Below are 16233 nucleotides of genomic sequence, written 5' to 3' on the forward strand. Positions count from 1 at the left end.
TGGACTTTGCTCAGTCAGCTCTCTTTACTTTTATTCATAAGAAGTAAAATATTACTTCCTGGTGATAGCCAAATTCTATTGCCTGCCCCAACTGACCATCTCTAGCAACCATTGGATAATTTAATATACAATCATTAAAAATCTTTTATCAGGCTGGGCAGATGGCTTAGTGGTTAAGATTCTTGCCTGCAAAACCAAATGATCGAGGTTCAATACCCCAAGACCCATGTAAGCCCGATGCAAAAGGTTAAGATGCCCGATGCATCTGGAGTTCACCTGCAGTGGCTGGAGTCTCTGGCATGCTCATTCTCTCTCAACTAAATAAAAATAAAATATTTTTAAAAAATCATTTAACCAACAGGATCTCAAAAGCTCAAAAGCTTTTGTATGGACAAACATACCATAAGCAGAGCCAATAAATTACCCACAGAATGGGAGAAAAATTTTGCTGATTACACCATTGACAGAGGTCTAATAGCCAGAATCTACAAAGAACTCAAAAAACTAAATGATAAAAAAATATCAAAAAACCCACTTAAATGTGGCACATTTATACAATGGAGTCCTACTCAGCGGTAAAGAAAAATGAAGTTATGAAATTTGCAGAAAAATGGATGGACCTGGAAAGGATTATACTAAGTGAAGTAACCCAGGCCCAGAAAGCCAAGAGCCACATGTTCTCTCTCATATGTGGATCCTAGCTACAGATGACTGGGCTTCTGTGTGAGAATGAAAATACTTAGTAGCAGAGGCCAGTAAGTTAAAAAGGAGACATAAAGGGAAGAGAAAGGAAGGGAGGAGGGTACTTAATAGGTTGGTATTGTATATATGTAAGTACAATGATTGTGATGGAGAATGGAATTTCAAAGGAGAAAGTGTGTGGGGGAGGGAGAGAATTACCATGGGATTTTTTTTTATAATCATGGAAAATGCTAATAAATTTTTTTTTAAATTTTTTATTTATTTATTTGAGAGCGACAGACACAGAGAGAAAGACAAGTAGAGGAAGAGAGAGAGAATGGGCGCGCCAGGGCTTCCAGCCTCTGCAAACGAACTCCAGACGCGTGCGCCCCCTTGTGCATCTGGCTAACGTGGCACCTGGGGAACCGAGCCTCAAACCGGGGTCCTTAGGCTTCACAGGCAAGTGCTTAACTGCTATGCCATCTCTCCAGCCCTCTAATAAAAATTTTTAAAAAAATAAAAAATAAATAAAACCCACACAAAAAAAACCCACTTTAAAAAATGGGGCAAAAAACGGAATAGTGAGTTCTAGGAGGAAGAAATACAAAGGTGGGCTGGAGAGATGGCTTAGCGATGCCTGTGAAGCCTAAGGACCCCGGTTCGAGGCTCGGTTCCCCAGGTCACACGTTAGCCAGATGCACAAGGGGGGGCACGCGTCTGGAGTTCATTTGCAGAGGCTGGAAGCTCTGGCGTGCTCATTCTCTCTCTCTTCCTCTATCTGTCTTTCTCTCTGTGTCTGTCGCTCTCAAATAAATAAAATAAAATAATTTAAAAAAAAAAGAAATACAAAGGCTAACAAACATTTCAGAAAATGTTCAACATCCCTAACCATCAGGGAAATGCAAATTAAGACAACTATGAGATTCCACCTTACTCCAGTAAGGATGGCAATCATTAAAAAGTCAAATGACAACAAATGTGGAGGATGTAGAGAAAGAGGAACACTCATTCACTGACAATGGTATTGTAAACTTGTACAACCTCTATGGAAATCAATACGGAGATTCCTGAAAAAGATGAATATAGAGCTGCCAACAGACCCAGTTATTCCCTTATTGTGAATTTACCTTAAATGCTCCATGCTTCACTACAGAGATATTTGTTCAATTGTGTTTATAGCTGCTCAAATCATAATAGCTAACCACTGGAATAAACCCAGGTATCCATCATTGGATGAATGGGTAATGAAGGTGTGCTACATTTTCACAATGGAATTCGACTCAGCAGTAAGAAATGAATGGCACAATGAAATTTGTAGACAAATGGACAGACTTGGAACAGATCATATTCAGTGAACTCAATCACAGAAACACAATTGCCAAATGGAAACTCATCTGTGGTTGCTAACCTGGATCAGCTAAAGTTGCTGACATACTGGATAGGCACCTTGAGGCCCAGACATTAGGGGTGGATGGGCTTGGGGAGAGTGGAAGGGGAGGGTGGGTGGAAACACAAAACTACAGCCCAAATGAACTGGTACCAGAGAAACCTTTATCCTTGAAGATAGACTAAAAGATTGAACTCTCAACAGCAGCATGGAGGGAGTACATGAAAAGAAGGTCCCCAAGGAGGGTGGGATGAAACCTAATGTAAAAAAATTGGGGGGGGGGGGAGGACTGGGTGGATTGCTTAGTGGTTAAAGCATTTGCCTCCAAAGCCAAAGGACCCCGGTTTGATTCCTCAGGACCTACATAAGCCAGATGCACAAGGGGGCACATGCATCTGGAGTTTGTTTACAGTAGCTGGAGGCCTTGGCATAACTACTCTCTCTCTCCCTCTCTCTGCCTCTTTCTCTCTCCTTCCCTCTCTCCAATAAATAAATAAATTAAATTTAAAAAAAAATTATTGTTTGGATCTGGCCTGTAACTCCCAGTACCAATACTACCCACAATGAGCTGCCGATCTCAGAGAGACCTCTGAGTTCCTTCAAACAAGACAAGCTTCTGTCATAGCACTTGATTAGCCTCCTGAGGTAAAAGGTAACATCATATTGTTGAAGACACCATATGCTGCTGACACAGAGCATGGAGAGACCTGGCTGGAATCTGGAAGGCAACCAGTGCCCAGAGAGACCATCTAGTCCTGGAAAGTGCTACATGAGCTACTGGGGGCAAGTGGCCAATAATGGTCTGAGCAACCAGACGTCTATGCTACTCAGAAGCCAACACCCCATCAGGATGTACACCCCAGTGCCATATTGGCACAAAGGTTTGGTGGATAACCAATAGCTTTCTGATTGGCTAAGAAATCTGCTCAGTGGAAAAGAACCCATAACTGGAAGTGGGAACCAGGTCAGAATCCTATGGAGACAAAGATTATGGCCTCCAATGTCAAGCCTCCACTAGTCTTGAGCTAAAAAGGGGTTACATCCATCAAATTGTCCCCAAATTAATAAGGCTTATCCCATTTAACCTATGCTAACTTCACTCCTTGTTGTTGAATCTGTTTTTCTTTTTCAGTGGGTAGCAAGACCCAAGGATATAAACTACCTCTAGGCACTTCAGCCAAGTCCCAGCTGAAACCACAAAGGAACTGGGGAGACCAGCAAGAATACAGCTTCCATGGTGAGCCTGAAACTCAACACCAGGGTGAAGGAGACAGAAGCTGAGGATCCTCAACACATACCAAATCAGAGATCCAGGGCCTCCTAAGAACTTATCACTGAAGTATACTTAAAACACACCCAACATGGCTCAGAAAATTTTGCAGAAGAGGGGGAAGAAAGATGGTAAGAGCCACAGGTCAGGACATAATACCCAGAGGCATTGCCTTCTTCAAAAACTAATTGCTGTTCCTACAACACATGACCCACAACTCCATGGGGAATACTTGCAACCCCAATGAGAAGGACCCCAATGAAATGAGGACATGGAGGAGGCTAAGGATAATACTAACATGTGATGTACCCATACTATGTCCATAATGAATAAATAAAATAAAGGGCTTTGTGGGAGAAAAGGTAGACTCAGAAGTACATAATTATAATTTTACATCCTAACATGAAACCAGTAAGCAGTTTTACTCTTCCTCACCAAAGTTTTGAACAAAGTGATAAAGCTGATATTCAGATAAAGAACTGAATATTTCTCTTAATATATTTTGTCTGATGTAATGTTAAAACATAATATACCAAAGAAATATATTATAATTTAAATAAAATCTTTCCAGTATTAAAAAATCATTTATATATATTCACATTTAATTTCAATGTGGATGCCAATAAATTGGAAATAGAGACAAGCAAAACATAAAATACAATGTCTGTAAAATAATGTGAAGAACCTGAGATGGGTTTTGTTCAACTTGAAGAATGTAAAGGGAAATAGTCATTTATAACTTTGTTCAGGCATATGAAGACTTTGGCAATGAAATGAAACTCACAGAAAATAGTACTCTGCATGTAATGCAAAAAGAGACAGATAGCATAAATGTATCTGTGTCAAGGTCAAAAACAATTCAACCAGTGACATTTATAAAAATGTAGAAATTGCACACAGGTACATCTGCAGACACTGCAACTAATTCATTGTTATCTTCTAAGATAAAAGTTATGTCGTGAAAAGTTTTTTTTTTTACAATAAAACTGTCTTTCAAAAATATTACATTGCATTTCCATTAATTTTGCTTGACTCTATATGCTAATCCTTCCATCAAGTGGAGAGTCTGCAGTCACTTGAAATCCTAGTTGGTTTCCATTTAATTTTTTCTCTTTGCTCATAAACATTTGTTGCCTTGGAATCCAGATGCTTTTTAAAGATTACAATGTCTTGGGCTGGAGAGATGGCTGAGCAGTTAAGGCGCATGCCTACGAAGCCTAAGGACCCAGGTTCGATTCTCCAGGTCCCACGTACACCACATGAACATGGTGGCGCATTCGTCTGGAGTTCACTTGCAGTGTCTAGAAGTTCTGCATGCCCATTCTCTCTCTCTCTCTCTCTAATAAATAAATAAAAATGACTTAAAAAAAAGATTACAATGTCTTGAAAACAGTTTTCCATTAAAGTAATTTAAAATAATATAATAACTGAGAAAGTAATTAGAACTTCATTGAATGAGATACTAAGGTTATATTTTTCTTATATATTATTGTAAGAATATAGAATTTATATTTTATGTATCTACTTACATCTTGGTCTTAAAATTGTAAATTAAATATTCATTAAAGCAAAATAATAGGAAATTGCTTAATATAAATTACAATGTGCCTATCAGAACTAGTTATATGAAACAGGGCTGATGCTATTTAAAAATCACTTTGAATGGTGCCAACAGTCTTTCATGTGTCATGCTCTGGTTTTAATGTGAATGGTGATAGGAAAAATGTAAGAAATCATTGAATAATTTACACCTATGCAATGAAAATTTATAATATTTACATCAGCTTTTAATCACCTAATGGTGTCCATCAATATAATTGGAGCACTGAAGTGTCCCTGCATATCACATACAAGAAATAAAGCCAGCAACATGTCAGCACTTATGTGGAAACAGTATCATCATGATGCTCATTTACTCCTTTTCCTCCAATTTTAATGAAATAATACATTTTTGACCACATTAAGAGATGTCATTTAGCTTGATCTAGCTCCCTTGTAGTCACTTTGATTATTGCTGAAAATTGATTTAGTTATCTGAATCCAGAGTAAAGCTGTCACATGAGCATCTCTTTCCACCATAAAAGGCCACCAAGCTCCCCGTGCCTAGTATATTTCAGGATATTTTTAAGCATCACACAAAAATGGAATTTTTAGAAGTTGCTTATGCAAACTCAAAGTGTAGGTCATAATTGTTTATCCATGATGAATTGATGACTTACTTTGACTGCCAACATTCTAAATCAAAATCCTTAAGATATTGAACTATAGGGCTAGGGGCAAGCTCAGCGGGTAAAGTGCTTGCCTTACAAGCATGAGGACCTAACTTTGACCCTCAGTTGACTTTTGAAGGGGTCTTGAGGTTGAAGGAGTTGGGGCCTATCAGTTATTGCACAAGCATGAGGGCCATTCATGTTACTTAGCACCCAGGTAAAGTGCAAGCCTATAACCACAGGACTGTGGAGGCAGAGACAAAAGATCCCCAGGACTTGCTGGCTAGCTAGACTAGTTGAGACTAGTGAGGTCTAGGTTCAGCATGAGACCCCTGTGAAAGAATAAGGTACAGAGTGACTGAGGAAGACACCCAACATTCACTGATGGCCTGCATACGTGCACACACACATGTACATGCACCTATATGCATATATGTGCACTTAGACACAAACAAACATGTATATCACATATCATACAAACAAGTAAGTATCACACATATACACATAAATTAAACATTTAAACATAAATCAATGCTATTTAACTAAATTATAGAGTTTCATAGTCAGTAAAAAAGAGATAATGTAGCACGTAGGTTCTCTATCTGTATAAAATAGAGGAAAGTAAACATGTGATGATGAGAGCTATCACTAAAATCAACTGAGGTTCTGGATTTGAATTTAAAATACAAATCCTTAAATGACATTTCAGTAGAAAGCACAGGATAGTGCTTAAATCAGAGCAAAGGGATCTAGGACTTACTGGGAAGGTAAGATCTGGAACTAACCACCAAAGATAAGAACAGCCAGTATTAATGTATTAAGGCTTTCCCTTCAAATATATATATATGTGTGTGTGTGTGTGTGTGTGTGTGTGTGTGTGTATATATATGTTATGTATGATATATAATATATAACATAATATATGTAATATATTATATATAATATACATACATATACATATATAATATATATAATATACATACATATATATAATATATATGTAATATATTATATAATATATATATGTATGTATGTATATCTGTGTGTGTGTGTGTGTGTGTGTGTGTGTGTGTGTGTGTGTGTGTTTTCTGAGGTAGGGTCTCACTCTAGCTCACGCTGACCTGGAATTCACTATGTAGTCTCAGGGTGGCCTCGAACTCATGGCAATCCTCTTACCTCTGTCTCCCGAGTGCTGGGATTAAAGGTGTGCACCACCACACCCAGCTTCCCTTCAAATATTTTAACAAGCAGTTTTTCACTGTCATCTTCAGGAAGCTAATTGGTAAAAATGGAACTTTCATAATGATGGTATAGCCCACCAAAGACTTTCAAAGCTAAAGAATTTATGAAAAGTTTGAGAATATAATTCAGCAAGGAGGTATTTATAACTTTCAGTACCTGAAATTTATTGATGTTCATCTAGCCCCTTTATGGCTCTAATTTGCATATTTGAACTAATGAAAAGCTGTCAAATAAGATGAAAAACAAGAGATATCAAAACATTGGCGTTTACTTAAATAAATTAGAAGTCAAAGTTATGAGTAGCTATCCAGGAACCAGAATCTATAATGGATTTTGAACCTTATGTCTAGAATAAAGCACTATATCTGGTTCCATTGAAGTAGTAATTTGTACTCCAACATTATATTAGAGAAATTATCTGGAGTAGTCAATGTAGCTTCTATCTAGACCTTTAGTTTTAGATAGTGCATTAAAATTTTGTTATATGTATTAAAGGCATAACACAACACTTTGATATACACAGTCAAGTGATTACTGTAGTCGAGCCGATCAACATATCCATCATTTTTAATAAAGACACTACTTTTCTCCCATTGTACTTTCTGGGTGCTCCTGATAACAATTAATCAACTCTGTGAGCTTGGTTCTATTTCTAGTCTCTCTATTATTTATTTCTGGTGTTTTATAGGTCTACATTTCTGTTTCTATGCCAGTACTAAACTCTACTAATTACTGTGGCTTTGTAATAGAATTTGAAATCAAATCATAAGTGTGATATGTACAACTTTGTATTTCTAAGAATTTTTCTGATTACTTAATCTTTTGCACACTTTGTAATAATAATTTGGGGCTTTTTGCCAATTCTGTAAAAGGTTATAAGCCTAAAAAAGTAGAAAGAATTACAATCTAAGCCTAAATGTACTAAAATTGAAAGGGATATTGTATCATATTAGGGATATTGTATCAACAACACAAAAATTCCAATCAATAAGTACACAAGATCTGATATTCTAAGCACAAGAGTTTACTAAACATTTAAATATGCATTTATACTAATTGCTTCTGATTCTTATAAAAATTGAAAAGGAATACATTCAAATTCATTTTACCAAACCAGCATTATCTTTATACTAATCCAGATAAGGACACTATAAAAATTGTAGGTTGATATTTTTGAAGAACATAAATGCAAAGAAAACTTAATTCATAGTACAGGCAATGAATTATCCACTGTATTTATTAGGATTCAACCCATGTAAGGAAGACTCAGTCTATACAAATTAAAACCTGTGATACATTACAGTGATATAATAAATGACATAAACTTAAAGTTCAACTCAATTGATTCATAAAAAGTATTTGGCAAAATTTAACACTTCTTTGTATCAAAACCTTACAACAAATTGCATATAGAAAGAAGCCAGTAAAGCCCATCATATTAGGTAAATATTATAAAAGCTTTCTTGTAAGATCAGGAATAAGACCAAGATGCTTACTCCTTCCACTTCTCCTCAGTTATGAACTGGAAGTCTTGGCCAGAGAATTGGACCAAGAGCAAGAAATAAAAAGCATCCAGGGCTGAGAAGATTGCCCAGTGGTTTCAGGCACTTGCTTATAAAGTCTGACAGCCCATTTTTGATTCCCCAGAGCCCAGAGGCACAAAGCAGCCCGTTTGTATAGAGTTTATGTGCAGTGGAAGGAGGCCTTGGCAAGGCTACTTTCTCTCTCTCTCATCTCTTAAATGAATGAATGAATGAATAAGTAAATAAATTAAAACATTCTAAAAATAAATAAAAACATCCAAATCAGAAATATGAAACAGTCTTTGCTGATAGGGTAACCTCATCTAATAAAGACAACCCTGAAAATTACTAAAAAATTTTTAAAAAATCAAAATAATTTGTAACTGCTCACAATAACTATCTTAAGAGAAAATCAAGAAAGAAAACTCATTTATAATAACATAAAACAGAAAGAAATTTAATGAATTGAAAGATTTAAGGGCTGGAAGGTTTAAACACTGATTAGAGGAATCAAAAAGTACACAAGTAGGAAGATAGTCTGTGTTTATAGATTGGAATGATTAATACTCCAAGAGTATTCATCTACACAGAGATATTTAGGGTTTCATTTAATCCTATCAAAATTCCAAAGATATATTTATAGTAGTAGGAAAAATAACTTACCAAAACACATTTAATATAAAATAATCATTGAAATAAATCCTTGTCTAGGTTACAGAACAACAGATAAAAGAAATAGCATCCTGAGAAGTGATATATGCCTAGAAATGTTAAGATTTTCAAAAGGAAAATGGAAATTCAACTATGATCTAAACCACAAAGGTTTTCAGTGGTTTTTTTTTTTTTTTTTTTTGATTTCCTAGGTAGGGTCTCACTCTAGCCCAGGCTGACCTGGAATTCACTCTGTATTCTCAGTGTGGCCATGAACTCATGTTGATCCTCCTACCTCTGCCTCCTGAGTTCTGGCCTGGCCCTTCTCTGCACCATTTTTTTTTAAATTTAATTTATTAGTTTTCTTTTCAGCAAATACAGGCAGTTTGGTACCATTGTTTAGGCTCATCTATGATCTACCCCCTCCCATTGGACCCTCCTTGTTGATGTAAATGGGTCATGCATTGTGGATTTAGCCCACAGTTATTGGTATGATAAATGTCTCTGCAAATCATGACCCAACATGTAACTCTGACATTCTTTCCGCCCCCTCTTCTGCAAAATTTCCCTGAGCCATGTTGGGTTCATTTTTGGTCTGCTTCAGTGCTGAGGTGTTGGGGGCCTCTGAGGCTCTGGCTTATACTACGAATATATTTCAGAGTGAAGCTATAAGATAGAGTGTCTTGAATAAAAATTTCCCTTGATTTATCACATTTATTTTTAAAAATAAAAATATTACTTTTGCTGGGCATGGTGGTACATGCCTTTAATCCCAGAATTTGGGAGGCAGAGGTAGGAGGATAATAAGTTTGAGGCCACTCTGAGAGAACAAGACCCTACCATGAAAAAAACAAAAAAAAAAAAAAGAAAAGAAAAATTTTACTTTTTCATGAAGTCCTTTGTCTCTATGGCATTTATCCTCTTATTACATACCAGTTAACATATTTATATTCCATGTTAACTACATAGCCATATAATCATCCCTCATTAGAATGTAAACCCAATGAGTTATTAGATTTTTTTCCATTTTACTCACCAAAGCATTCCAATATTTGACAATAATACAAAGCACATAGTGACTTTTAAACATACATTTATTGAATAACTGAATGAATGGATGGTCCTCTGTGATTCATACTGTTTAATAAAGAATGCATGTTCTAGCACATCTATTCAACCTTTCTTTTTTTTTTAAAGGGATAGAAGAATCTTTTCTTTTTTAAATTTTTTTTTTGGTTTATTTTTATTTACTTATTTGAGAGCGACAGACAGAGAAAGAGGCACAGAGAGAGAGAGAGAATGGGCAAGCCAGGGCCTCCAGCCACTGCAGACGAATTCCAGATGCGTGCGCCCCCTTGTGCATCTGTCTAACGTGGGACCTGAGGAATGGAGCCTCGAACCGGGGTCCTTAGGCTTCACAGGCAAGCACTTAACCGCTAAGCCATCTCTCCAGCCCCTATTCAACCTTTCTTAAGTCAGGGTTTAATTTTCAAATACATAAATTGAACATGAAACTGCTCCTAAGTATAAATATTTATTCCAGTAGTAAATCCATCTATCTACATAATACATGTATGTGACAGATACTGTATGTTGAATTGAAAAGGAGAGTCAAGATCTGGGGTGAACGCTCAGTGGTTAAAGGTGATTCTTGCAAAGGCTGCTGACCTAGGCTTGATTCCCCAAATCACACATAAAGCCAGATGCAAAAAGTAAAAATAAGAGTCAAAATATTTATTTATGCTTTCACTTATTTCTGAACTTATTACTCCTACTGCTGTATTCTAATATATAGACAACATCATCCAGATACCTGAAGTATATGGCATTTACTTAGACACATGTTTAAAAAAATGCATTTAGTTAGTCCATGCTTTACTTTGAGTAGAAATTATTTAAACAGTATAGTTATGAAATATAGAAACAGAGAAGGGGACTGAGTTGGGTAGTAACAGCCAACACAGGAATCCAGAAAGGGGAGTGCAACATGGAGAACGTAAATCTTTAAGTTCAGTAAAAAAGATCAAAGTATCTTCTTGAAAGAATTTTATGTGAAATTAAAAAAACAGAAAATGATGACTAAAAAGGAATTCTGATGAGTACTAAAGGCCCACCTGACATTAAATACTAAGAATTTAGGGCAAATCCAATTGGCGGTTACTTGAATCTCTCTAATAATATTCAGTAGCCCAGAAGCACAGAAAATGAAAGGTTATATTAACCCAAGATTAGGGAGTGGAGGAGGTCGAAATTTTGTTACAATGGAAGAGAGATAGAAATATTATACGAAATGCCAAGTCAAAATTCTAAGTTCAAGGGCTGACCAATTTATGACCATCCAAAGTGTATTTTAATACTGCATTGTTTAAAATAGCAAAATTGTTTGAAAAATATTTTCTAACTGAATAAAAGTCTGACTCAATGTAATGGAAGGAATGATTATATAATATGTTATTTTCTATCCATAAAACCCTATTGTGGAACTTTGTATTATTTACAAAGTCATGTGAGAGCCAATATTTTAAAATACTTTTTTAAAGGTCTTTAGGTCATCCCCAGCCAGAACTAAAGTGAAAAAAAGTAACTTTTTTAGACCATGTGAACCATTATGCTCATCTTCATAAGTTTGATAAAGAAAGTTAATAAGCAAATTAAACAAATTCTTCATTGAATATTGAGTATGTGTCTACTTCATGTTAAGCAGTCAGTAAATGGAGATATTTCAACCACAAATGAATTTTTCATAATTATATAGAACTTCTTTTGTTCAAAATACCAAACTGAGAAGATGAAGTTATATTTTGGGGGTGTGTAAAACATGTAACACAGAACATATAAACTAATAATTGCTTCAGTAAATAAATTTGTTTATCTCCAATTTAAAAAACGTACCCTCTGAGTCATCTCCTCAAGACACCACAGTGTAGTTTTTATATGAAAAAAATATTGTTCAATTTCAGGTGGGTTCAAATTCAACAAGAAGTATTTAGTAGTTATTGCATATTTGATGCCACACTACCTTTCTCTAGTGGTATAAAAGCATGCATATCTGCCATACAACTTATCTCTGTGAGATGAGCTTTTTAAAGGATAAATGCAAGTCCTACCTGGAGGACTGAAGCACCACTGTGGAGAAACTGAAGGCCACTTTCAGCTGAATCAATGCCACCTGTGGCCAAAATAGGAAATCCAGGCAAAGCCCGGGCAATGGCAGTCACTGCTCTCAAAGCAATAGGTCTTATTGCAGTTCCTACAAAAAACAAGAAAGCCCATTGGTTAACATGCACACCATTGGTTCATGTTGCTACATACCTACCATTATGTGATAGCAGCATTTTATTAGGCAAATTTCCAATTTCTTTAGCTGCATGATATATACACATATACAAACATTTTGTTTCAACATATGTTCACTTGTCAATGGATTTGTACTTACTTTAAGGACTTTTATGCTATTAGTGAATCCAGACAAGTTACAGAAGTAGGTATGACAAGTTTAGAATCTATACATACAATAATTAAAGTTACAATTTTATATACAGAAATGTATTAAGATTGTATAAAACATTCATGTATCTGTTTTAAAAAGAACCAACGAACAGTGCGTTTTGAAAAAGTGAAATAATCCCATACAGTGCATAAATAGACATATGACTCTTGTTTCTGCAAAGACCAAAGCAGCTGGTGTCACTGTGACAATTGTGAACACAAGCGAGGTGCTGATGAACTTACACACTACATATTGCTGTCTATGTGTGCTGCCTGCACTGAAAGAGCACAGGGAGCCTCACAGAATTTTTCACTTGCTAGAAAATTTAAACTAGCTTAAAGTGAATTTACTATAAACCTAGAGATGGTCAATAAATATTCTAAACTATTCATCAACCTTATCCATTACAAAATGCAAATTATACTGACCTGAGATTCTATCTCACTCCAGTCAGATTCGGTATCATGGAAAAAGAATAGTAGCAAATGCTGGTGAGGATGTGTGGAAAGAAGATCCCCTATTCACTTTTGATGGGAGTGTAAAGTGGTGAGGTAATGATGGAAATCAGCAAGGAAGTTTTTCAGAAACTAAAAATATCTTGGTGTGGTGGCACATAGCACTTAAGAGGCTGAGGTAGGAGGAGCACCATAAGTTTGAAGCCCGCATGTGCTTCAGAGTGAGTTCCAGATCAGTTTAGGAGAGAGTGAGACCCTGCTTCAAAAATTTGTAAAATATCCCCTAAAAACAGAAATTATACATATGGACTGCCTATATCACTTATGGGCATACCCACAGGACTCCATATCCTACCACAGAGACATTTACACACCCATGCTTATTGATGCCCCATTTACAAAGAGCAAGGAAATGGAACCAGCCCAGATGCCCCTTAGCTGATAAAATGATAATGAAAATGTGATACATATACAGAATGGAGTTTTGTTCAGCTATAAAGAAAACTGGAAAGCATGAAAAGTTCAGGAAAATGGGTAGATCTGGAAAGTATTATAGTATGAGATAACTCAGACTCAGAACGATAAATATTGCATGTTCTCTCTCATAGAAAGATCCTAATTTTATATTTTTAATATATGTGGGTAGAAAGAGGATGATGAGGGGGAAAGATTTTCAGGATGGGGGCTGAGATGGTATTACAATATGTACGATATCCAAGTGAAAAGAGGAACTCTGAGGGTACAGTGGTACCAGTGAGAGAAGCAAGACGATGTAGGGAACAGAGTGGAAAAGAGGGTCAACAAACCCGAAGCATGCATGAAAATGCTATGATAAAAGCCATTGTTTTTTTATATTTAAAAGCATATATGCCTTATATATTTATCTGCATATATGCATATATATGCATAACATATCTCCATATATGTTCATATAAATATATTTTAATTAGTCAGGTATCACTAGTGTACTATACCCTAACATAAATGTAGAAGGACAGTATATACTGTGGTGATTTTAAACATGAATATATTATATTAAAGCATATTTGACCTTGGCTTAAACCAGGGTTCACCAAACAATACAAATCTGTCAATCAGTATTTTCTTGTCACCTCAACCAACATACCAGCATTCCAGTATGAAATTATTTCCAGGATTACTTCAAGGTAGCACACAGAACACTCTTGAAATCAGTGGCTTTTCATCTGAAATGACTATGTACTGGATGGTTCCGACTTCTATGACAGTCAGAAAAAGGTAAACCTTAAAAATGACGTGTGGTTGGAGAAGGGGAAGTGAAGGAAAGGGAAGCTGAGTTGGCAGAACCAATGGAGTTTTAGCAGGGTAAATATGCTTCTTTGATACCTAAAGATCTTCATCTAGATACTGATGTTTATTAGTCAAGAATATTCAATGTTGTCAGTTAAGAATTTCACAATAGGGGCTTAGAATATAAGGTATTAAGCTAGGACAAACTGGAAAGGGCAGATCAGAATTCTATGTCAAAATATTTGTCAGTGGTTCCTTTTTAGTTTTATGTCTTTACCATAAAAAAGGCTAACATAGTGGCCAGGAAAATTAAAAATGAGTATTCAAATATGCATTTATAGTCAAATAACATGTCTATTCTAGGATATATAACCTATGTTCTTAGGTATCTTAAAAACAATCTAAGAGGGCTGGAGAGATGGCTTAGCGGTTAAGCACTTGCCTGTGAAGCCTAAGGACCCCGGTTCAAGGCTCGGTTCCCCAGGTCCCACGTTAGCCAGATGCACAAGGGGGCGCATGCGTCTGGAGTTCGTTTGCAGAGGCTGGAAGCCCTGGCGCGCCCATTCTCTCTCTCTCCCTCTATCTGTCTTTCTCTCTGTCTCTGTCGCTCTTAAATAAATAAATAAAATATTTTTTAGAAAAATCTAAGAATAAATGTGAAAGGAAGTTAAAAATGCAAACATGCAATTAGGTAGATGGCTAACCCTGTACAACTCAACAGACATGCTCAATACATGCTAAGCTAATGGGGTATTTATATACATGTTACTTTGAACTAATAAAGAAATATTGGACTTCTTTCCCTCCCTTATCTAGTTTACCCAAGAGACTAAAAGAAATTTGAACGAAGCAGATAAATAATTTATGCCTAACTGCACGGTTAGAAGACCATCATTAACACCAAGGGGTAAAATTTCAAAGTGGTATATGGGGATTTGTCCGCATACTCCAATTGATATTAATGGACATCAAATGGCAAAATCCCAGGACACAGCTTTGAAAATTTAACCAGTTATTTAAAGGGCAACATTATTACACAGGTGTTAAAACCATCAGTGTCTCCTCACTGGCATTTGAAGATGTTCAATTAGGTCAATAAGACATTTTCTACTTCATGTTTTCCTTCCATTTCTAAAACTTTTCTAATGTACCTAATGAACACAAAAACCTTCCAAATTAACAAAGGTGTCTAAAAAAAATTAAGGCTGGAGAGATGGCTTAGTGATTAAGGCACTTGTGTGCAAAGCCAAAGGAGCTACATTCAATTCCTGAGTACTATATAATAAGCCAAATGCATAAGACGGTGCATCCATTTGGAGTTCATTTGCAGTGACTGGAGGCCTTGATGGTCCCACTCTCTCTCTATTTCTCTCTCTCTCCCTCTGCCTCTTTTTCTTTCCAACCAATAAATAAAAGAAAGCACTATTATTGAAAAGTAAAATTAAGTATGTATTCTAAGGGGATTGGATTAAAAAAGGAATAGATCCTTCTCTTTCTGAACAAGAAGTTCAGCTACATTTTTATTAAAAACTCCATTTGATTTTAAAAATAGTATTCCAACTTATTTAGTATGAGTGGTAACATATTTTTTTCTCAGAATATTTATCAGGAATAGGATTTTATAAATGTCTTTTATTCATCAACAAAGGTGTCTTGAAGGAAATTGTAGGTATATAAAATGATTTTTCTAAATTGTCTTATAGAAATTTCTTTATGGCTTTAAGATGATAGAAATGATAGGTAAAATTAAATGTAAAGAACGCACGTATATCAATATAATGGAAAATGATATATACAATAACTGAAATGCACAAAGACTTCCACAATCACAGCTCTTGAGATGATTTTTAAAATTTTTACCACAGGTTATAATCACTTCTTTTAGACAAAATTTAGGAAAGAATTCAGCTTGTGAGGCTTGTAACATGTGAGATTGACTCCCTCCTAAAGGAGAACAAAGTTTAAATCAAGAGATTGAAATTCTATCAGCCTAAATGAAATAATAGGTACCATGCAACTTAAATTAAGCACTCATCTGCCTGGAGTAGCCAGATA

At 35.8% G+C, this 16233-nt stretch overlaps 1 protein-coding gene across 1 annotated transcript in view; it reads right to left on the minus strand.

Annotated features, from left to right (window-relative positions):
* Dpyd (dihydropyrimidine dehydrogenase) overlaps positions 1–16233 on the minus strand; it is a 1202971-nt gene that overhangs the window by 146666 nt on the left and 1040072 nt on the right. Inside the window, exon 19 of the mRNA XM_045137960.1 lies at positions 12072–12214. Within this exon, the coding sequence (XP_044993895.1) occupies positions 12072–12214 (143 nt within the window). The remainder of the gene's footprint in view (positions 1–12071; positions 12215–16233) is intronic.

The sequence above is a fragment of the Jaculus jaculus genome, chromosome 19, assembly GCF_020740685.1.
Source record: "Jaculus jaculus isolate mJacJac1 chromosome 19, mJacJac1.mat.Y.cur, whole genome shotgun sequence".
Taxonomy (NCBI): domain Eukaryota; kingdom Metazoa; phylum Chordata; class Mammalia; order Rodentia; family Dipodidae; genus Jaculus; species Jaculus jaculus.